General features: G+C 37.0%; 2 protein-coding genes across 2 annotated transcripts in view; both read right to left on the bottom strand.

Moving 5' to 3' along the window:
• Positions 1–305: 305 nt before the first annotated feature.
• Positions 306–4,491, bottom strand: LOC140139190 (uncharacterized). Its single transcript, XM_072160971.1, has 3 exons — positions 4,106–4,491; positions 2,299–2,595; positions 306–646 (listed from the first exon to the last, which is right to left on the bottom strand). The coding sequence occupies exons 1-3, from the start codon at positions 4,188–4,190 to the stop codon at positions 306–308; spliced, it is 723 nt and encodes a 240-aa protein (XP_072017072.1). The 5' UTR covers positions 4,191–4,491.
• An 11,818-nt stretch (positions 4,492–16,309) lies between these two features.
• The window catches only part of LOC140139191 (ovochymase-like), a 37,301-nt gene continuing 28,310 nt past the window's right edge, over positions 16,310–25,300 (bottom strand). Inside the window, exons 17-20 of the mRNA XM_072160972.1 lie at positions 22,220–22,406; positions 21,850–21,986; positions 19,390–19,475; positions 16,310–17,705 (exon numbers count right to left, since the gene is read on the bottom strand). Of these exons, the coding sequence (XP_072017073.1) occupies positions 17,462–17,705; positions 19,390–19,475; positions 21,850–21,986; positions 22,220–22,406 (654 nt within the window). The 3' untranslated portion in view covers positions 16,310–17,461. The remainder of the gene's footprint in view (positions 17,706–19,389; positions 19,476–21,849; positions 21,987–22,219; positions 22,407–25,300) is intronic.

The raw sequence follows: 25,300 nt of genomic DNA on the forward strand, positions 1-25,300 counted from the left end.
ATTAAAACGTTTTTACCTAAACCAAAAGCCAAAATATAACTTATTTAAAACGTTTTTAAAACGTTTTTTGTGTGTGCTGGGTTATCAACACAATCTAGTCTCTCCGACCAAGTGGCAATCTTGGATCCGCCCCTGTTAATTATGGTTTCTGTATTTCAAAATGTCCTTGTTTTGACCAGGGCCGTATCAGGAATTGGCTGTCAAAGGGGAAATATACACATTTTACCGGTCTGCATCGTATTGGCCCGGTATCGAGTACATTTGCTCGGGCCCCTCCCCAGCCTATTAATAAACACGCTACGTCGCTACTGGATTGGGCTGTGCAGGAAGATAAAGTTACCTTCTTTAATGTTCTCATCCATGGATTGAGTGGCGATGTCTACCCTAAACACTTGCTTCCTAACGTACATTTGACTGGTGATCACCACACTGGTATAAATCCCTTGGTCTTCCCATTCGCTGTTTAGTATAAGTAGTCCTTGTTCCGGTATTGTGACGATTCTTCCTTCTCGAGCTGCAACGTTGCTGCTAATAATAGTAACATTGTCTTTAATCCAGATGACATAGGAAGGGTTTACATTCAGCCATTCAAGATGTAAATTTTCACCAGCGAAAACGGTTACATTACGAATAGAGCCGTGGACATCTAAAGATTAGAATTAACATTATTGTCAATATATATAGTGAGTATTCTGGAAGGTAGATGTAGGCCTTATTTTCTGAATCCTTATTATCGGGGGAATACTTTGGAAAATAGTTTGAGCCATTTTGAATTTAAACCCTTTGTAAACTTGGACCCTGGATATCTCGAAATGCTCATGGGTACCCACTGGCCAATTGTTCATCACACCTAAATTTACACTTAAGGCCATATTTTAGAGTACTATGCACTCAGAAAGTTGATCCGCTTGCTAAGTTGTTATTCAAGGCTCGACTAATATTTTAAAAGGGTGCTGGATTCAATCGATATGTGTTGAAATCAACCGCTTTATTAAGATTCCAAAGTATCGTCTACTACCTTTTCACTTTAAAATTCATTTTCTCAGCTAAATGAAAAAGGTAAATTTTAATTTTCATAGAAAAGTCAGATGAAACCCTAATGCGTCTATATATTAATTTTGTATGCGTTGTATATTTATAATATTAGATATGAAATTGGGTCATTTCGCATTATACTATTGATACCATGATTTATAAACCAAAAAAGTATTGAGCAAATTAATGACACCTGATTTGTCGCTGTGAGCTTCTTAAGCACTGGTTATATTTCAAAAGCTGCAGTAGTCCCTTCAGGGGTTCTCAATAGGCGGCCCGCGGGCCAAATCCGGCCCACCAGCCAATTGTGTTTGGCCCTTGAATTGGTCTAAAATATAAAGGAAAACATAAGAAATTCAAGTGCATTTGGCCCTCAAGCAAGCAACTTTGAAGTATGTTTTGCCCGTCAATGGCCCTTGAACATTTCTAATTGAGAACCCTTGCCGGGCCTAGAGGCTATAAAGAGGACAGCCAAAATGGTTTATTGAGCTTAGCCAAGCTTCAATGCTTTCGGTAACGCATTCTAGCGAAGCCCCCCCCGAAATTTATTTTTCCCCATGCCCCCCCGAAAAAACTCCTGGCGCCGCCATTGATATTGGATCAGGGTGGCATCTCCTGGTTGCACCAAGTGACACTTTCTCAGTATAGGGGCCAGGCAGCCAAAGGTGCTCTATTAACGGTTTCGTCAGGTGGTGAACGCCGTGCATTCTCTAAATTCAGTCAATTTCCTTTGTCAGCCGTGTAATTGAATGGGATTATTTTGAAATTTAGAAACGCTTAAAATGTCACAAACAAGTACTAGGCCTATGTTAATAATAATATTAATACAAGCTAAAATACAGTAAACATTTGATTATTATTGGGTGAGAGTCGCTGTGACGGTTTTAAATTCGCCGTGTTGGTTAATAGGCTCCGATCACTCAGTCCAACGAATCGGAACTTGATTTCAACATGTTCAAGGGGCTGGCCCTATACTACCTGATCTGAGCCATAATCAAAATGATCACAACACAAAAACTATGGCATATCGACTCAGTGCTCAGTACACGGCCAGAAGTGGGTACGTGCAATAGCTGCCATGTGCAGCTGGCATGTGTAGATTAGTACAATGATACTGTGTGTAAATTGCCAAATGTTTACAGGGCAGCTATATTGCACTTACCCACTTCTGGTAGTCGATATAGTCACGGGGCTTGGTCCAATAAACAAGGGAGCTACGTAACCTCTTCGATAGCAAAATGATCTTTAGAACCAATTACATACCCTCTCCAGTGTTTTGACTCATATTCATGGATGGAACCACTTCAACCTTAAACACTCGCTCCATGGCGATATTATGTTTGGTAATCATCACACAGGTATAATACCCACGGTCTTTCCACTCACTGTTCAAAATTAGCAGCCCTTTTTCTGGTATGATGAATATTGTTCCTTCTTGATCTGTAACGGTGGTGCTATCTTTATTCCAGTGGACATGAATAGGATCTTCGTTCAGCCATTTAAGATACAGGTCTTCTCCCGCAATGACGGTTACATTGTGAATAGAGCCCGCAGCGTTATCTGAAAATCAACATTTTATAAGGTATCAGTCCACAAACCGGTCTCACTCTAATGGGACCGCCACACTATGCACAGTGTCGAGAGCCTCTAAATAAATATTTTTCCCTGCAATGAATCACGTCCTAATACTCCGTTGGTGAGCGACGGGCGATTGGTATTTCACCAATAAGCATAATAAGATACCTCGCCTTTCCGAACGCAAAAAAGGGGGTCCTATTTGATTGGCTATAAACCGATCGCTAGATCGCTCAGTGATATAGTACAAACTCAGATGTAGAGATGTATTCAATTCCATTTAAATCAATATTCTATTATTGACGCAAATAAAATAGTTGTATAGTGTCTCACTATGGTGCATTGTATTATAGACTTATGATTTAATATTCTATAGCAAGTGCTGACAGCAGCGTGGTCTGAGCTGAATGGGCTATGCTGTTCTTTTCATAATGATAATATTCTCAGTTGAACGAGGATATATCACATTATGAATGTACGATTTAAAAGCGTTACGGTGAAAATGCAGTTAAATATGTGTCTTTAAAGAAAACAGCAATCGCAGCTGAGTGTATTGAATTTCCAGTTAGTGTATTGAAAACAAAACCTGTTTTACCTGACAACAACTCGAATTTTTTTGTAATGGCAACGCCATATGGGGTACTGAGCATGTGCATAAACGTGTATGAATGGAAACGCTGCAGTATCTCATATCGTGTAAGCCTTGTAAATCCATGGACTCCTCAATTTTCTATTTCAAAGTCTATACATTGTATTACTTATAGGTTAATGAACGCGTATTACTTGTTGGGAAAGAAATTAGACAAAAATAATGCACGCGCGCTGATGTTAATGCGTCTAATGCACGAGCCCCGAAGGGGGGAGTGCATTAGACGCATTAACTCTCATTACCGGGGAAAATGATTATGCATTGTACTTTACAGGTTGTTGCTGATCACTACAGCCCCACATCATTCCATAAACCATTTAACAACAACACAGAAAAACGTTAAGAGTCCCACCTTTTAACATCGCGTTTCTCATTTTTGTTTTCCGCGCTCGCAGACATTCTCTATTTCATCACTTTGATAAAGTACTTTTGTACGAAACGTCAGTGAATTATTTTATATTAAATACATCGTTGAACAACACCTTTTTGTTCAGTTTCTTAACAACAACACAGGGACTTTGCTGCTTCAAGAGCGCACACCCTAGGCATTTTACATAATTGACCATCGCAACCAGACAACCAGATTAACTCTCATTACCGGGGAAAATGATCATGCATTGTACTTTACAGGTTGTTGCTGATCACTACAGCCCCACATCATTCCATAAACCATTTAACAACAACACAGGGACTTTGCTGCTTCAAGAGCGCACACCCTAGGCATTTTACATAATTGACCATCGCAACCAGACAACGAGACAATTAGCAGTAAGTTCCTTGTCCAAGGGAATTTCAAGCAAACTCAAATATAGTATACAATTTAAATATATTCTTGTCAAGACTTACCTTGGGCGTATGTAGTTACCAACAACGATAAGAAAACAACCACCAGCTTTAAACATGTTAAAAGATGCTTCATCATGTTGTGCATGATCAGATCTCATTTCAGGAAAATAAACACCTCTTGAACAGCTAGCTACCGCATGTATAATATTAATTCTTTCAGCTCACAATTGTAACTCCAAAATGTTCTCTCAAAGGCGTAATGGGTGAAGCTTAGTGACAGACCATAAATCGGTTAGATAAAATAAAGATACACAGGATGTTAAAATATTAAATGGATGTAATTTTGTGGTGTCTTTGAAACTTTACACTTCATGTGCTAACAGTTTGAACCAGGGAAGTGCTTGAACCGACAAAATAATAGATAGACTTGCTCGGCCAAGTTATCATGCTGTCCGTAGATGATGCATTTTTCCAGGGAGTTGATCAGCGCAGTATGATCAGTTATCCATTGGCCCATGCATACAACTTACACGGAACATACACTCTTATTTTCCCGTATACGAAATCCTTAAACAACTTTATGCAATCGTAATCAATGGGTTCACTGCATGGCGCGATAACCCGTTTATTGGTGAAAAATTGTAAATCGCTTCACGGTTTAAGAAACCTATTCAATGGTTGGTCATATTTGTAACTCAACACTCACCACTCTTGTTGATGTGACATATTAACTTTTAAATCACATTGATCGTGGTAGTTATTTGGTTATGAAAAAGGCCTTTGACACGGTCAATCAACCTATCTTGCTCTCGAGACTTCAGAGTTTTGGTGTTTATGTACTGGAACTACGCTGGTTCTCCTCATACTTGAGTGAAGGAAAACAGGCTACCAAAGTGGAAAATTCACTTTCTGAACTCGCACCTGTGACATTTGGGGTACCCCAGGGGTCAATCATGGGGCCTCTTTTATTTACAATATATATCAACAATCTCACTACAGTTGTCAAGAATTGCAAAATAAACCTTTATGCCGATGATACTGTAATTTTCTTTGCCAGTAAAAACATTGATGAAGTAAATAGTGTTCTCAATTCTGATATGCAAAGTGTTGCTAAATGGCTTCACCAACATAGGCTTATTTTTTTACATTGAATGTTACTAAAACCAAAACTATGCTATCTGCACGTAAACTTGCATCCTCTTGTCCTCTTACTGTTCATATCAAAGATCAGCCCCTTGAGTGTGTCCCTAGACTACCCCGTAGTCCATTTGCCCATTGTGCATACTCTGGATATTGTATTTAAGCTTAAAACTCTGATTTAATTAATGTGTGCACAATTGATAGATTTTCACATCTGATCAGTCACCCTACTCCCTCTGTTTGTTAGCTTCCCAAGTGGACTACTGACATTGCCTTGCGGTTAAGATTTTTAACACGGGACTCTATGGAGAGTTAGGCCAATTTCTGGCCTAACTAAAATTGGCCATGATGTAATGCATCTTTAAATGGATCTGCCTTGTGATTGGTCGGCCATACCTCGCTATGGTTTAAATCGTCTGGACCCGCGCCATTACCATTAACTACACCGTAAACAACTGTCTGTGGTATTTGCGGCGCTTTTGTGTTGACGCGAAAGTTAATCTCTCATCAAACATCTAGCGCGTACTTGTGGTTAATGGACTGATAAACAAGTATGCTTGACAGTGTGTTTTTAGAGAGCAAAGTCCAGGGGTAAAGTTCTGCTTACAATTCAAAGTTCATAGTCGAAATTTCGGGGTTCGCTATCAATAAACTGGTAGATTCCAAAATCAGAATTGTTCAGTATTAAAGTGAGCCGTTATAATTATGCAAGATAATGTTGCATTCAATTACTTTTATTGTCACTAATCGTCTGATACTTTTAACTCTTTATGACCATTTTACTATTGAATACTTTAATTTTAATAAACATCAGTATAATTTTGAGTTCAACGAAATGGGTTCATCATGACTAATAATAACATATTTTTAATAAAATTCGACTATGGCATAGTCTAGTGTGTCCCACATGTTAAGTATCTTGGCATTATTTTTGACCAGCGGTTAACTTGGGAACACCAAATTAAATTGATCAAATTTGCATGTCACTTTATAAATATATTGGGTTTTTTTACCGTATCAAACAGTTGTTAGCTATTGACACCCTGAAGTTGTTGTATACATCCGTTGTTTTACCTAAAGTTGATTATTGTGATCTAATTTGGTCAAATGCAGGCTTGACTCTCTTGAACAGGTTGGATCGCCATCAAAAACGTTTCGGTAGAGCAATAATTGGCGTCCCAATGCGCACTCCAACTCATTTTGTCTTTGATTCCCTCAACTGGGAAACTTTTTGTGATCGTCGTAAATATCATATCTGTCTTAATGTTTTTAAATGGCTTGGGGGCTGGTACCCCCCCAACCTGTGCAAAATTTTCAACAAGTGTATTGATGCTCATTATAATAATACTCTCAGATCATCGACATCTGGGAATTTGGTTATTAATAAGATGCGCACTGAGACTGGCAAGAGAACTTTCCTGTTCAGGAGGGCTAAGGCCTGGAATGATCTTCCCCGAAACATCAAAAATCCCCTTACTGTCAACACAAATGTCTTCAAGAACACATATACTAACTTGCAATAATATCTCTTTTATGTAGCATATTTTAAATGTAATAATCATATGTTATTTTAATTTTTTGTAACTAGTATGTGTATAATTTTCTGGTATTAATTTTATGACTTTTATGCATATTTTTAAATACTTTTAAAACATGTTTGTTGTTTATCTGTGTTGTATCCTGGGCAGCAAGCGAGAACAGTCCTGGTCACAGATTACATGTCGATATGTCCCAGGTAAAAGAATGAATAAATAAATAAATAAATAAATAAATAAATAAATAAATAAATAAATAAATAAATAAATAAATAAATAAATAAATAAATAAATAAATAAATAAATAAATAAATAAATAAATAAATAAATAAATAAATAAATAAATAAATTAATTAATTAATTAATTAATTAATTAACAAACAGCGAAATTCGGCGTTAATCATCCCGAATTAAACATTTATATAACTGAGTTGTTTACAAAAATGGAGCACATAATTGTTTACATAAAATTATTTTTATTTTTATTTTTACTTATTTAATGGAATATATTGGGGCATGAAATTGGGTGTTCATTTCTTTCTTTCTTTTTTCATTCTTTAAAAAAATCCAATACGCGGATTTAGGGTTCCTCTACCGGAAGTCAATTTGTGCCGAAATTCCTTCCTACAATGCAATAAGCGTTTTGCATAACAATAGATACCGTTCGGAGGTTAATCAATATTCTTTGTTATGCAATACGCATATTGCATTGTGGGAAGGAATTTCGGCACAAATTGACTTCCGGTAGAGAAACCCTAAATCCGCGTATTGTTTTGACATCAGAGTAGTCAGCAGCTGCCAGGCAATGATCATTAATTTGCTTGAATGTCCACTTCTAACGACTAATTTAACTCGACATGTCTTCCGTCCCATGTACACCGGGAATGTACACAACGAGGTCCATACATTATGATGATAAACATGATAAAGCAAGACACTCATTTAAGGATCAGACCAAAACAAACAAACAAAAACAGACAGATACTGTCCCGTTGTGTATCCATATTCGTTGCACAATGCTTTCACAACACTACGCATGCATTCCCCGGGATGCATTCACTATACACAGTGCATCGATCGATGGTTTCAATTGAAATCTGCTCCGCAGGTTATTTCTGTTCGCATCTCTAGCGACCAATGGTTTGATCACTTCAAACTTCTTCTCAATCCCCATGATCTTCAGGATCGTGTTGATGATTGTGGCAGTTCAGATCATGAACATTCTTGTGAGATATTGCATGAGCCCGATGATTCTAATAATCATGATGATTGGGGAGCATTTCTCAATGCCAATATCACGGAAGCTGAGATTTCAGATGCTATTAGTGCTTTAAAACAAGGCAAAGCGGCTGGAATTGATGGTTTGCCAGCTGAATTTTTTAAGTTTTCCCCAAAATGTTTGCTTGACTTATTGGTAAGCTTATTTAATGTAATCATGACTTCTGGTTGTTTTCCCATTCAGTGGGCAACAGGTTTAATTGTTCCTTTATTTAAGAAAGGTAGTCGGGATGATCCGGGCAATTACCGAGGGATTTCTTTAATCTCTGTTATGTGCAAAATCTTTTCTGGTGTTCTTCTGCATAGGCTAAATTTCTGGGCCGATGCAACCAATTTCTTTTGTCAAGAACAAGCCGGTTTCAGGAAAGGTTTTCGTACTACTGATAATGTGTTTATTTTATATACCTTCGCGTAAAAAGGGCCGTCTTTATGTTGCTTTTGTTGATTTTAGTAAAGCTTTCGATTCAGTCAATCATAACCTCCTTATTTCTAAACTTCGTAATGCTGGAATCACGGGAAACATCTTGGATGTGATTAAGTCCATGTATTTACAGTTAAATGCACATGTAAAAACGCCTGGTGGTATAACCAAATCATTTCATTGCGGTTCTGGAGTGCAGCAAGGTTCTTTGCTTTCTCCGTTCCTTTTAATCTTTTTTCTCAATAACTTAAGCCAGCGGCTCAATTCTCTTGATATCCAAGAAATGAAAATTGGTGAAAGTTACATCAGTCACCTATTATATGCTGATGACCTCGCATTAATCAGCGATACTGTTTTTGGTCTACAACGCCAATTTAACATCCTTGCTGATTATTGTAATGCATGGGGCCTTTCTGTCAATATTGACAAAACTAATATTATTGTCTTCCGTCGTGGTGGTCCGTTGAAACGGTTTGAGAAATGGCATTACTTGGGTATCCCAATTGAAGTTGTTAACTCCTTCAAATATCTGGGTGTTACTTTCAGTTCTTCGGGATCCTGGTATAAATCTCATGAAAATCTCAGTACTCAAGCTAAGAAAGCACTTTTTAGTTTCAAACATATTGCCAGCAAATTTGGCCGACTTCCTCCGGATATTATGTGTAAAATATTTGATACAAAAATTGCACCCATTTTGTTTTATGGATGCGAACTATGGGGCACAAATGAATCCATCATGATTGAGAGAGTTCATTTAAGATTTTGTAGATACCTCCTTAGTATACCCAAAACTGCCTCTAGCGATGCTGTTAGAGGTGAATTGGGGAGACGTCCTTTGTTGATTCAAACTATGTTACGAGTGATTAAATACTGGCTACATATTCTTGATTTAAACCATGATAGAAAATTATATCAGTGTTACAAGTTTCAATATAACAAAGCCGAACGTGGCCTGGATTGCTGGGCTCTCGATGTAAAAAATCTTCTGTTTTCCTTTGGTTTTGGTCATGTTTGGCTTACACAAGGTGTTACTAACAATAATTTGTTTCTGTCCCTTTTTAAACAACGTTCTGTAGATATGGATCTTCAGCGTTTTTCAAGCTCTGTGGGTTCCAATTCCAAATTAAATTATTACTCTGTTTTCAAACAAGAGATTACTTGTGAAAAATACTTGTACGTTATTGAAAATTTTATTTTGAGAATCCTTCTGTCAAAATTAAGACTTGGCATGTTGAATTTAGAAATTGAGGTGGGTAGGTACGGAGGTGTACCTCGAGAAGAAAGGTTTTGCAAAGTTTGCAACTCGGGTTTAGTTGAAGATGAGTTTCATTTTGTACTTGTATGTAATTTCTTTGTTATGGAGCGACAACGCTTCATTCCACAATATTTTTATCAAAATCCTACCACTTTTAAATATTGTAAATATTGTATGCAAACTACAAATAAGTATATTTTAAATAATTTGGGAAAATTTTTGTTACTCGCATGTAAGAAAAGAGATAAATGTTTAAGCGAATTATAATAAATTATTTCCTGTTATTATCAATGTATTTTGGGGCCGGTGGCCTATATATACTGTAAATAAATTCCTCTTTTGAGGAACGAAATTGTAAAATTGTAAAATTGATCACGTATCGAATGCTGTGTACCGTGTATATAAATTTACACTTCACTGCGCATACAGATTCGACTCAAGTTCGATCTGTAAAACTTCCAAAACCTCTCTATAATCGCCTGTCGTGGTAATTCAGTATTATCCGGGGCTTCCTGGCTACACATCTGAATAAGGTAGATGGAAATTGAAGTAGATATTCCGGCAAATTTGTATGATCATTGCTCGGACAGCCACCACGAAATGCCTTGTCGATGTCGCGTCTACCATTTTATTGTACTCTTTAATCAATCTTCTATTAAAATAAGGGTTGCGCGAACTTTATTGCCGAAATAATACTGATGTTGCTTAAACGCGTGTTATTTCTTTAATCCAACATGCTGATTAAAGCATTTACATCGCAAAGTTTTAAACAATACCAATAGCCCCTGATTAGCCCTAAGAAAATATGAGTAATAATTGATATGCTGCTTAAAGCAAAAAATCGTAATCAGGGCAAAAATGTTAAACAATTTTCTCCTAAACAGCGTTTTCTTAATATCGGCAATAAGAGTGTATGTAGAAACATAAAACATAATCAGTTAAATCAGGACAGGTAAATAGCGAGTTAAAAATGGGCGAGTTAGATGAAAAGCGAGTTAGAATGGCGAGTTACCCCGCAGAGTTTAAAGAGTGGCCCCTGCAGAGAATACGGCAGATTTTACGGCAAGTCCTATCAGCGAGTTAAGATTTTACATCAAGTCCCATTGGCGAATTAAGATTACAATCTGATTTAGTCTAAAATATAAAATGCTTAGTTGTTGTTTTTTCAACATCAGGAACCCAAACGGGTGAGACAAGTCAGGTGAAAGTCATTTCCCTATCATCATGACTTATTTATTAGCCTTGTTGAACTATAGGAGGGAGTGGGTACTGTTACGAGTCGTACTTGACTCAAGGCCAAAATCACCTTTTACCCGAACTCACACGAATGCACAACACAAATACACTGTTTGATTTAATTCCAAACTTCACACTGTTTGATTAAGCTAACATAATCTAAGTCTTTAATTGAAAACAAAGTATGTTTGGTACATATAACAACAATATACACTAAAATCACACAATCAGTTTTACTCTATCGGTACTTAACCAGCGGTCTTCTTGTTGGTGATTCTAGAGTTCTTGCAATGTTCTGGACGACTGATGTAATATATCCTTATTCACTTGTCCTGCGAAAATCAGCGAAGTCCATAGTACACTTGCATTTATAAATCCTTGCGTATAAAATCCTCATACGAAAATGATGATGCTTCCTCCAATCTCCTTTGCGCTGCTATCTCCACAAATATATCTCCTTGCGCTGCTTTCTCCACAAATATATATCCTTGCGCTGCTTTCTCCAAAAATGGTGTTTCTTTCACCAATCACTCTTTTCCCAGGGAACAGGTTTCTTTAACACAGCTCCGCTGTTTTTTGACAGATGCGTGGCCTTCACAAACCCAGCAACTCCAGCAATTTGACAGAAGAACTTTTAATCATTTGATGAGGAAGAGCACTTTTGTATGCTCGCTGTCTTCTTCGTTGCTGTATTAAAATTAGCTCAATTATTGGCTATATAAACTGGTTAAAATGTACTTCTTTTTTTGAAGCACGAAGACCATCACACACATGTGGAGTTTCTCAATCTCCCACGGCATTCTGTAAAGTCCCAACAAAAGCCTCCAGCTTTTTATATCAGTACTCATGCAAAAAACCCACCATCTATTTAATAAACCATTACTTCAATCACATTTTCACAACATTGCTGCAATCTTGGGATTTCCCAATATTAATTATACACATTCACCTTTCACATTACATCACTTCCTGGGGGGATTTTCTGACTATGGTGCAATATACTGAACTGGGGATTTCCAAGTTCCAAACATAGATCTGACTTTGTTTACAATAATTTGGGGGAATACCAAAATACAGCTTGTAAACAAAGTTAAATAATTAAATTAAATCAAATTACTCAGGGCACATCACAGTACATTCTGTTGAATTTTACCCAATTTCTCAAAAAGGCTAATTATCACATGGTGGGTAATTTATGTTGTTGTTGTTTGCTGTTGCTGTACATTATTTTAGTTTCAATTGTCATCCTGGTCTTTCAATGGTGTGAAGAGAGACTTTGCCTGAATTTGGAGTCAATTTACGACTCGGTGCTTTTGAAGTTTTTTTTATCCCAATTGTATTAAAACAATTTGTCCTGGTTTTAGTAAATGTTTCTTTTCTTGGTTATTTTTGTATTTGTTAACAAATGGATTGTTTTCTTTCAATTTTCATGAAATTTTGCCAAAGTATTGGGTCTCCAGGTATAATGGGTTAAATTGTCTTCTAAATTGGTAAAATAAATATGATTCCAATTTCATAATAATTTTCCCTTCCTTTTCCCTCCCCTTTCAATCTTTCCACAATTTTCGCTCTCAATTTTTTGCTACGTCACTGATGTGTTTTTGAAATGTCAGCAAATATATGGATGTGATAAAAATTCCTTAAACTAGCCTTAAACCTGCCTCATTATTGACCATTTATATTGTATATTGGTGGTGTAACTCGTTGGAGAGACTTGATGAATTTGTCTGGTGGGACTTGACGGCATTGCTGTAACGCGCCTACAGGACTTAATGGTGTTGTCATAACTCGCCGGTGGGACTTCATGGTGTTGTCATAACTCGCTGTTGGGACTTAATGGCTTTGTCGTAACTCGCCGGTGGGACTTGATGGTGTTGCTGTAACTCGCTCGCGGGACTTGATGGTGTTGCCGTAACTCGCTCGCGGGACATGATGGTGTTGCCGTAACTCGCTCGCGGGACTTGATGATAGGCCTATTGCCGTAACTTGCCGGTGCGACTTGATGGCTTTGTCGTAACTCGCCTTTATCTTACATCGTGTGTGTGTGTGGGGGGTGGTAATTGACAAAAAACATGACTCGCCTTTTTAACTCGCTTTTCTTTAACTCGCCTTTTTTAACTCACCTAGTTATTGCTCCCCAATCAGTCATACCTCTGCCAAGAGTGTCTTTTGTGCCGTGTGCGTCATAATATTGTAAATACACAAAGGGTCTCTCCCGGGTCAGACACATGAACCCCCGGGCTTTGGCAACCCTCCCAATACCAAACGCAGCATGCTCATTCCTCAATGCAGGGATATAATGACATGGAGAAATATATATTATTTAAGAAATAAAGGGTAATGCATTATCCTTTAAAGGATAATGCTGCACCCTTTATTTCTATTCTATTACCACAAAATAGTACGATTTAAAGAGAAAATATCACATTTTTTGCCCAAATATTTCAAGTTGCTTACCTCAAGGTGGATCGCCTACGCGTAGCCAAAGCGTAGGTGATAGCGGGTATTGCAGAACGCGTAACCAAGCGTAATGCTTTGCGTAGAATGCGGAACGACGCTAATATACTGCATCGCCATTTGCTGTGCGCTGTGATGCGAGAAGAACATAAAGTTCGTTGCCCTGGAAATTTTATTTAGAGGTAACTGCGCATCGGTTATTTGGAGGGCATTGTGAAAAATCTAAACATTTTGCCCTTGGAACCGAGGGATATTCCGAGGTCCAAAGCAAAATGTTTAGATTTTTCACAATGCCCGACATTTTACCGATGCAAAGTTATCAACCTCATTCATAACCGTCACCCTCGGAATATTCGGTTCCAAAGGCAAAATGTTTAGATTTTTCAAAATGCCCTCCAAATAACCGATGCGTGGTCTTTCACGTAACGCGTTTCAACAAATCACAGTGCGCGATTTTGAATAATGGGTCGTGGGGGTAATAGAATAATATTTATATTCCAGGCAAAATGTAATCAATATAGGCCTAAACCAGCATTTATAGTCAATTGGGTTTAATGTTCAACTTTAACAAGCAAAATGATATAGGTGAAAGTTATTTTAAAACAAGGGAAGAAAGAAAAATGATAAAGAGGCAGAAGCCTTGAATCAAGGCTAACAAAATGAGAGTGGACAATACGAATGAGCCGTAAACTCGGCAACTTGCATTCTGAGTTACAGTGTAAAATGTATGTGACGGTCATATCCATAGGTATCTCAATAAGATGCGACAAGTATCTCCTCAAACACTGTTTATACCAATCAATAATCCTATTGCTGAAGAGGATAATAATCTATTTCTATAGAATAGTTCTTGTTTTTGTTTGCTTTGGCTAAATCCTGTTCAAGTGATGGCTAACAAAGCATTGTATGTATAACCAACAATTAACAATGAGAGGACATTCCTGAACCTCATTGACTTTGGGATGATTTGAAATGACCGTCAATTATGACTGTTTGATATTTATTACCAGAAATGTAGAAAAAGAGACACATGTAGAACCGCAAAAAGCTACAATTTCGTTGAACGAGCAGAGTTCAACAAACCATAACCCCGCTTCTGGATATCGTTTGAAGTCAAATGATATAACATTTTAAAGCTGATATATATTTTCTAAACACGAAATAAAACAAAATTGACCGGGGCCGACTTTACGACTGATTCGTGGTGTCCAGTCACATTTTGTTATGGTTTTAGTGAAGCATTTACGCGCGCAGCGCACGAAAAATTTCAGGCTATTTTGTATTTTTTGCTTCAGGACTAATGTTGCTGAATTTCTTACACCCCCCCAACGTGCCCCAAAACTTTTAACCTCCCTGTTTATACACCCAAAACTTTTTTTAACCCCCCCTATTCAGAACTCCTAAAATTTTATGACCCCCTACATATTTTTTACCCCCCACCATGTTTTGCATGATTTTTTAAAATGTTTTATGAATGTTATTAAAACGTTTTGATTTCACAATATTTCAACATAAAAAGAAGGATGTTTTATTTACGCGCATTTTAAAACCCATGTTGTCAAATTGTGTTCAATATTAACATTACAGTAGTGTTTTGAAAGAAAAATACCCGAATTTAAAAGTTGAAGCTATTTTGTATTGCTTTGAAGTAAGCGCGAATATAATGGCAGACTTTACGTGCTACAGTGCTGGCATAATAACCATTGATCGCTGTAAACTGCAACTTTGAAATTCGGATATTTTCTTTAAAAGCACTACAGTGCTGTTAATATTGACATTTGACAAATGGGGTATCAAAATGCGCGTAAATAAATCATCCTTCTCTCTATGATGAAATATTGTGAAAACAATTATTAGTTCTGAAGCTATACACTCAGTACGGTACTGACCAGCTTCTATTGATAATACTATACAAATTTTGGACTCTGATATCACCTTTCAAAAATCTGTTAAGTACCTCGGTGTGCGTTTAGATCAAACTTTGTCTATGTCTGAACATATCAGCGATATTTGCCGTTCCTCATTTCTATCTCTGAGACGTATTGGCTGCATTCGACCTTACTTGTCTAATAAAGCAACATCATGTCTGGTTAATTCAATAATTCTGTCGCGGCTTGATTTCTGCAATTCCATCTTGACAGGTATCACTGCTGATCAACTTAACCGTCTCCAACGTATTCAAAATTGTGCGGCCCGTCTTATTGTCAAAAAAAGAAAGCATGAGCATATTACACCAATCCTCATCGAGCTTCACTGGCTGCCCGTCGAATTGCGCATCCAATTTAAACTTGCTATTCTGGCTTTCCGTCACTTCGATGGCACTTTACCACCATACCTGTCATCTGCGCTTTGTACTTATCAAACTTCCCGCTCCCTTCGATCATCCTCTGAAAAATTACTCAAAACTCCTCAGGTTAACCTTAAATCAGCCGGTGAACGCTCATTTCATTTTGCTGCTCCAACTGTTTGGAACTCGCTTCCAAACAACCTTCGTAACATCCCCACACTTTCTCAATTTAAACGTCAGCTTAAAACCCATCTCTTTCGTCAAGCATTTCCAGATTCACAGAATTAATTGCTTCTTTGTTTGTTTGTCTTTTTTCATGTGTTTGCGCGCTCTGAGTTCCACGGAAGATTTTGCGCCTTAAAAGAACCATTCATTATTATTATTGCTATGCATAGTCGCGCTAAAAGTAGATCGATACTTGTTGAAATCAGCACAATTCAGAGACATATCAATTTGCTCTTTAGCAAAGTCATAGTTCATTGAATTTACAACCGTATGACAAAACAGGCGAAAAAAGTAACTTTTTGCACAAGATTTGCAATTTAAAGAGAATTGCCATTGCTCATTCTAGTGACGTTAGTATATGGAAAATATAAGTGTGCTTTTTCATTTAATGAAATAAAATTTGAAAAATATTAGAAGGAACACTTGAGGTTTTGACAAAACCTACATTTTGGTCAAAAAATGTTCTTGGATAGGTAGTTTTCAGCAGATTTTCCACATTCGCCTTGCCATAACATTGAATTGTGTTATCTGTTGACCTAGTGCGAAAAGTATTTAGGGGGAGGTGTTGGCTTTCGTTTGATATTTAAACGAATTCTGATTGGATGAAGGGAACAATAGGTAACTGTATCGCAATTTCATTCCAATAAGTGTAAGTGTAATAACATAAATACAAATTTGACGATTCTCACAGATTCTTTGTCCTGGGTGCCAATTTTATTGGGCTGTGAATGTGGTCCAGGAACCTGTTCCATATCAGTGCATGTTTCTGTTGTGTCAGTTGGACAACTGCTTGGTTAGGGAGGACGGCTTTTATGGTCTACTTAGCTCAGCAATGACTTGCTGTCTTCGATAATGGTTCATGTACGCTAGAGCGTTCGATAGGAACAAGCGAACAGTATACGAGTTTGCTGATATCTATCGGTGCGTTCAGCAGAGCAGCAGGCTTATAAACACGGTCGATGGTAAAACCATAATCAATTTCCTTTGTGTTCAGGAAGTACATAACGACCCACTCATCAACTACTCAAGTGCTCATTAAATAAGCATGTCTGGGGTCGTGTCTGCGGTCAATAGAAAGTCAATAATGTGTGTAAGTTTATGTTTACATAAAGTGGTGTAATTAGGTTTCAAGGGGTTGTTAATTCAAGCATGGTCGTAAAATTGATTCGATCGATATTTTGGTCAACGCATGGTATCGGAGCGGAGCGTACAATTGAGCGGAGCCTGACAGAGTTTGCTACAGGCTTTTATGGGTTTGGGCTTTGATAAAAGCCAGGTACCTCTCCGATAAAATGCGCTATCGAAGACAGCAAAGCATTGCTGAGCTCAGTAGACCATAAAAGCTGTCCTCCCTTACTGACATGTGTTTAGAGTAGAGTATTGAGGCAATCCGGTGTGTAAGTTTGGTTAATTTTGATGTACAGGATTTTAAGATATGAACTTGTGAAAAATTATATCTTTTGGCTTAGTGTATTTACCCAATGTTTTGCTAACTTTACCAAACCTAACCAAAGTCTAACTGTGTAGAGTTACTGACATGTTTTAGTAGGATCGGAGCACATAATAAAATACATCTCTGTTTTCAGTTTGTTGAAAATCCCCCAAATGTTTTCGCCACATGTTTATCATGACATCTCTCTGTGACGCCATTGATCCAATCCATGAACTCATAAACTTTGGCGTAGAAAGAATATCCATAATCTGGGTAAACAAGATTGCATCTGGTTGCATCATATAAGACACCCAGCATTGTCCAGCTGCCATCGTCACGTCTGCAAACCAGTGGACTCCCAGGATGACTCGTGCAGTCGTTTTGGACTTTCTTCCTGCAAAGTGATATAAACATCCGTTAGTAGCTAGTCTTTAGTATGGAAATCTCCGGCATTAGCCCTGCCGGGCTTGCGGACTTGATGTTTTACAAACATATATATTTAAAAGTGGCATTTGTAATATACAACATGATGCAGTCATGTGTACAGTAGAATTTACCACGACCTTTGCAGGACTTAAACCCCATTAAAAGCTATTAAACCAAGATAATACTCATTGAAAACAGCTCAACTGATTAAATCAGATATTCTCTGCATGTGCACATGTGTCTGTTTTACATGTGCGGCATCGCAATGAGCTGGTATTATAGTTTCAGTTGGGTAACCGATTATAAAGGAAACGCAAGGTAACAATGGTATGCGGACCTTTGTTCACGAAATGAGACAATGGTCTGCTTATTGTTAACCAGCATTCTTGAAAATGAGCAACATAATGATTGTTGACTTAACACGGTTTGGAAATAATTTCTTCATATTTTTTGGTGTTATCTGTCGTTTTACATCCTTCCTAAAACACAAAAGTGGGAATACTTCCAAACACCTACATTAGCTAAAAATTTAGGACATGTTACAAAACTATATTTTCTAGAATTTCAGAAGAGTACTTTTAATATTGGCCGGTTATTTTTCACACAGCGACGTTAACTAGGCAATTACCCATACTTTTAACATACGCTATTTGTAGAGGTTACGCGTCAATGGTAAGAGCACTGTGTATTGTGTATAGGAAAACGGACAGTAACTGCAGTATGACTTCTATTTTAAAATTTACCAGCGTCATTGTATATCCGTTTCAGGGTGTTTTTCAACCCAAACAGATTTGAGTAAATGCGATGTTTCCCATCAACAACTTGAAATTCCACATTAAACTCATTTACGCCGAAATGGCATTACTATTATTAACTATTAAGCTCTGTTATTACACCTCATAAATATTCATTGACCTTTTCGGTAAATCCCATGACCCTTTGCGAGCACACCTTAGAACTCGATAATTTACGTCACGCCGACTTGCAATGCGCAGTAACGATGTTCGATAAACGATGTGCGCATCGGCGCAGAGCGGCGTGACGCAAAATGACGAGTTCTCAGGTGTACTCGCAAAGGGTTATGGGATTGACCGAAAAGGTCAATTGAGAAATCATGCCACTGGTCGCAAACGATACGACCTATTTCAAAGTGCGATAGACAACCTCATCCCCATAGCCAAAGTTCGGTGCAATAAAACAAATACTGCCAGTACCTTGGGAAAAAAGTTTCCCCTATTTCCCCACCAACTATATAGTATTTGTATACTATTTGGGTCATCACTGGGAGCTCTTCAGAAATTTCATAGAATACACCCGCTTGGAAATATGTTATAGGCCTAACCATTGAAATGGAATGTAGCAAATGTGTTAATACTATACAATTTTTTAACTATAGAGCAATTTACGCTTTCTCATGCTACAGATTCTTAAGAACAGCGATTGACTTTTCGGACGATGAAGTCGATTCTTCCTTTTGGTGTTTTAAGAAACGACGGTTGTCATTGGTGCTTAGTTTGGCGACTAATGTTAAACAGCCACTGTCATTGGTGCTTTAAGTTTGACGACTAATATTAATTCATTAACTATCAGATGAATTGAAACTATGATATTACTTTTTAGAGGACAAGAGAAAGTTTTACTGAAAGACGTACCATTCGCCTGCGCAGATCATCTTATCTGACATGTCAGTGTAAGTTCTTCGCTTGCACTCCAAGGCGCCCACCAGTGGCATTGTTACCTATTGTTATTAATATCGGGAGAAAAGAAATAGCTATAAATTGATATGGTCATGTTTTTTATACTGGGCACCTAAACAGGGTGGCTTTGTTGCATTCTTACTCATCAAGACGTGTTTACATGCATGTAGCTTGTTTATTTGATATTTATTATGAGCTTGTTTAGTACTATTTTTTCCTTAGACATTGGTCTTTCAATTTCTGAAACAAAAATTTGTGATTTTTATTTGTACTAATTACTGTAACTCGTTAAGTCTAAGTAGTCAGGGGTGGCTCATGTGGCGGAACTTCGCGGAGGATCACAATGCTGTACAATGGTGATCCTCCGCCACATGATCTTCAATAAACATTATTAATGGATTTTTACTTGTTTCTGTACTTGATCTCAGCCAAGTGATATCATGTTTAGCATTCATTGCCTCAGTATTTGTTAATTAGACAATTAAAAATTACTAATTACTTGTTGCTACATTAATAAAGTTTGTTGCCCTCTATGTATTTGAATAGGGATTTAATGTAGGCAACATTCAAAAGGGTGCTATGGACAAACAAAACATGATAAAAGACTCAAATTTCTTAAGCAGACCTTTTTGTGAAAAATCAGAAAGAGCGCCCTCATGCTCACTTTTGATCCAAAAAGTCCATTTTTACGAAAACGCTTTTGTCGAATTCTCTTTTAACTTTTAAAAGTGGATTGTTGAGCTTATTTTACATCTAGTTACATGCCTCAATCATGACAATTTGCATCTCCAGTGCCAGATATAATAGGGGTGTTTTGAAGAAATTTATATAAACATTGATAGATTTTTGACCACCCTGTATTTACATTTGAAGTACCTGACCGCTAAAAGTTCCATATGGCTGGGTGGGCAATTAAGTTAACTATATTAAACATGCGTCAAAACTTTACATTATCAATGTACGTCGAGGGGTGACACCCCTAACTGAATTAATATTTTCATCCTTATTTTGCTTGTTACATGTACACCCTGTATATTATATGGGTCACCCAGTTTATAATGACTCCCATTGTATCGTTTCTGAAATCGTCTGAGTATATGCTCTCAAAATATATATACTTTTATCGGCTTCTAATGTAAACTTTTGAAGTTATAGTACCAAACCTGTAAAAGCATGTGATTTGTTTGAAAAATACACATGCAACGCAACTGGTGCCCAACATAAAAACATGACCATATACGATTATAGATCAAATAATTTAGCTCATTGATCAACATACAAACAAACAAGAATTAAAATTACTAACCATTGGTATTTAAACCCTTTTTGTGATAAGAACATGCCGGAATTTCCCGAAAATGACTTTTTATACTGCGTAGATAAATTTGGCCGAATACACTCTCAGCAAAACAGGTTCTAAAAAGCCTTAAAGCACCGGTTTCTGTCTTCTCTGTGGGTTCTTTAAAGCGTTCTTTATCGCTTTGTAGCGTTCTATATCGTTTTGTAGAACCATTTTGGCCGTTTAAGAACCTTTTTTGGCTCGTTACAGCGTCACGATCCAGGTATTTGTGCATATTCTTTGATAATCTATGGTGCGGTGCATAGCAACCCAGCAAACACAAAAACGTTTTTGAAACGTTTAAAATAACTTATATTTTGGGTTTTGGTTTAGGTAAAAACGTTTTAATAACATTAAAATGTCGTGTTATATAAAGGTCATGAAATCGTTTAAAACGTTTTGTATGAAAACACACTACAACAATATTTTTAAAATGTTTTCGAAATGTCATTGTAAACTATTTTTGCAAACATATTTGGCCAAATATTTTGTCAACACTTAAATAACATTATGTTAAAACATTTGCACCCAGCAAACACAGAAATGTTCTTAAAATGTTTTTTACAAAACGTTTTAATAACATTTAAATATCGGGTTATATAAAGGTCGTGAAAACATTTTAAAAACGTTAATGTAAATATTTTGGGCAAACATTTTTTGCGAAATATTTTTTCAACCCCAAAATGACATTCTGTTTAGAATGATTTGTAACCAAGTTTTCAAAAATGTTTTTGGAATGTTATTAAAACGTTTTTATACCCTTTATATAACCCGACATTTAAATGTTTTCTGTTAAACATTTGTGTTTGCTGTGCAGTAATTACCAACAAATGTTTTTTAATGTTATGAAAACGTTTTATACCATTAATGTACCCTTTATATAACCCGACATTTAAACGTTTTATGACAACCTTTTATAACCTTTTGCGAATGATGTCGAAAACGTTTTGTGTTTGCTGGGAACATCGTACGTCTAGTGCAGGGCAATACATTCAAAAATAGTTTTGACCCATCGTTATGGTAATTAATCCTGCTACGTCACTAGTTCTGCAGCAAATTAATGAAAGTATGCACACCTGGTGAGGATAAAAATTTGGTAACACTGGTAGCTCATCTTCTTGGTCCTCCCAAGTTGATTCCGTGGCCCATCCTGTTTGATAACACTTTTCCATGTCTGAATTGGTGCCTGGTATAAAGTTGAACGTGTCTTCCTCTGCAGATAAAGAATAGAAGAAGCAAAACAATGCAATTAACAATATCAGAAATGTTTTTTCATGTTGGATTAATTAGTGCTTTTATTTTTCTTACGTCTTAAAACATCCAATTTGAATTATTAAAAACATGCGATTAGTCAGTTTCTAGACAATTAATGAACAACGTTTATATTTCTCAAATGTGGTGATGCTACGTCGATGACACATTTGTATTTACGTGCAAGACACTTACTGGTCGGCAAGCATATAGTGCGTATACAATTAACAAGCTGCAGCGGATGACGAAGCTTCAGTAATGAGATATCTGAATCTAGGGTAATATTATTGTTATTCATGGGAAGATGAATCTCATCGACAAAAGCAGTCTGTTCGCATCCTTTGGGTTCCAAAACGGCATGACTACCTAACACCACGTAGAGCTGAGAAGATAATACATAAAGAATACCGAATCAAGATTGATGTAAGAATATCCAGCTATAATTTCATACACTGAAAGTTACCAGTGGCGCAATTACCCTGTCGTTATCGATGGGGCAACAGTGATGACAGGGGCACGGCAAGCACGACGTTTTATATGGGCGGCCGTGAGGGCCAAAAGGGTCTCAAAACTACACACGGGTCTCAAAAGTACAATAAGGTCTCAAAAACACACAAAGGTCTCAGAAATAAACACACAGTAATGTCTCAATAGCACAATAGGTCTCAAAAACAGAGAAAGGTCTCAGAAACAAACACACAACAGTGTCTCAATAGTATAATAAGGTCTCAGAAACAGGGAAAGGTCTCAAATACAGAGAGGTCTCAAAAACAGAGAAAGGTCTCAAATACAGAGAAAGGTCTCAAAAACAGAGAAAGGTCTCAAAAACAGAGAAAGGTCTCAAAAACAGAGAAAGGTCTCAAATACAGAGAAAGGTATCAAAAACAGAGAAAGGTATCAAAAACAGAGAAAGGTCTCAAAAACAGAGAAAGGTCTCAAACACAGAGAAAGGTCTCAGAGAAAGGTCTCAACTGAAACAGAAAAAGGTCTCAAAAACACGTTATGGTCTCAAAAACACGTTATGGTCTCAAAAACACGTTATGGTCTCAAAAACACGTTATGGTCTCAAAAACACGTTATTGTCTCTCAAAACACGTAATGGTCTCAAAAACACGTTATGGTCTCAAAAACACGTTATGGTCTCAAAAACACGTTATGGTCTCAAAACACGTAATGGTCTCAAAAACACGTTATGGTCTCAAAAACACATTATGGTCTCAAAAACACGTTATGGTCTCAAAAACACGTTATGGTCTCAAAACACATTATGGTCTCAAAAACACGTTATGGTCTCAAAAACACATTATGGTCTCAAAAACACGCTATGGTCTCAAAAACACGTTATGGTCTCAAAAACACGTTATGGTCTCAAAACACATTATGGTCTCAAAAACACATTATGGTCTCAAAAACACGTTTTGGTCTCAAAAACACGTTATGGTCTCAAAAACACGTTATGGTCTCAAAACACGTTATGGTCTCAAAAACACGTTATGGTCTCAAAAACACATTATGGTCTCAAAAACACGTTATGGTCTCAAAAAATACGTCAAGGTCTCAAACCAGGTATTACAACCGACCGTTATATGTGCAGTACCACATGCAGTACTATACTGCACACATCAGAAGGCGAAACTACACATTCCGTCACGCACTTCCACATGAGGAACTACATATCCCAACTTGCATTTCCGCATGCGGTGATGCAGGTCGGGATGTGCAGTTCCACATGGGGAACTGTAATATTTTTGGTGTATTTCCGCATGGGGAATTTCGGCATAGGCCTATGGATGGGTCATTTTGTTTTCAAAATTTTCTTTATTTCTTTTGGAAAATAGACCAACTTTGCATCACTGCAGCCAAAATGTTTCTCATATTGCTTGCGGTTGTAAGTTGTAAAAACTAAGACAATTTGTGTTAGACAATTTGTGTTAGATTTGGCCAAAACTTTTGTCCAAATTTCTTACAAAATTACAAGTTGGACTTAAAAAGTCTTATCATATAATGCGATTGAAAAGAAATTTTGCATATTTGAACACGTTCCTAACGTTTTCTTACACCTTTTAGGGTGTAATATAGAAACGTTGCCCAAAATATATGTGCCAAAATTGCTTGCTCCCCCTCCCCACCCTTTCGACCTGCCAAAAATTACTTGACCCGCCCTTTCGACCTGCCAAAAAATGCTCCCCCCCTTTGACATGCCAACAAATCTTTGCGTCCCCCCCCCCTATAATTCACCATCCCGGCCCCGGGGGTACAATTTATTGTACCACCCCTGACAAGTTCAGGCGCCTATAGGTGTAAATTATGAATTGAATAGAAATTTAGTATGAAATGGGTCTATTGAGAAGATTTATCAATTTTGTCCAGGTATTTGGAACATGGGATCACTCAGGGTCCACCCCATATCCATGTTGGTATATCACTGTGGAGGATGAATCTTATTCAAAAATTGAGTTTTATTGGAATTCAGCAGCAGGCATTGCATTCACTAATTTGGACATTTTCAAAACAACTTGCACCTCCCCTCATCAAAACAAAACTTCACTGAAACCCTCAATTTTTGGCAAAAATCAATGCCTGTTTTACACCACAGAAAAAAAGTCTTCTTTGTGCAAGGGGTAAATGTGACAGATAAAAAGCATCACAAAGAGAATATTTTGAGGCAATTTATGAATTGTTTTCAGCTCAAAAACATTGACATATTTTGCTAAAAATTGTTTTCCTTATAAATTTGTGTTTTTTTCTTGTTTCACCCCTTGCCATTAAAAAAGCTCAACAATTAACTTGTCTAATATTGATCAGCCCTTACACCAGTCACCATGAAAACAAACACATAGATACATGTTAAATTGTATTCTTATTTATAGTCACTTTATTTTTCTAAACACACACAAGTATTCCAACATGTGGTCAGTATACATGTATGATTCAAATAAAAATACACAAAGTTGTAAAACCTAAAGCATGTGTTACATTTTTAGAATTATTAATAAATTTGTTGTTTAAAATTATCAAATTTTACTAGCAGTGCCCGTATTATTTTGAATATGCATAATTAACATTAAAAGTTGGGTTGTTTGTCTGTCACTTTTTAATTGATTTAAGGAATATCAACAAGGAATTACAAGAATCATAACAAAGCAGCCATGAAAGTGAAAATTTTAGCTCTTTTGACCTTGGGAACTCAGGCCTGTACATGGGGGAGTGGGGAGGGGTGCGACCACACCTTCACCCCCAAATTTGTACAAGTATACACAAAGTACCAAAATATCA

This window comes from Amphiura filiformis, chromosome 18, assembly GCF_039555335.1.
Source record: "Amphiura filiformis chromosome 18, Afil_fr2py, whole genome shotgun sequence".
In the NCBI taxonomy this organism is placed as follows: Eukaryota; Metazoa; Echinodermata; class Ophiuroidea; order Amphilepidida; family Amphiuridae; genus Amphiura; species Amphiura filiformis.

Excerpts from the sequence above, each read along its gene's own strand:
- LOC140139190 (XM_072160971.1), bottom strand. The coding sequence starts at position 4,190 with ATGCACAACATGATGAAGCATCTTTTAACATGTTTAAAGCTGGTGGTT. Across the intron at positions 2,596-4,105 it reads GGTAACTACATACGCCCAAG|ATAACGCTGCGGGCTCTATT; the intron begins GTAAGTCTTGAC and ends GTTGATTTTCAG. Across the intron at positions 647-2,298 it reads GAGTCAAAACACTGGAGAGG|ATGTCCACGGCTCTATTCGT; the intron begins GTATGTAATTGG and ends TCTAATCTTTAG.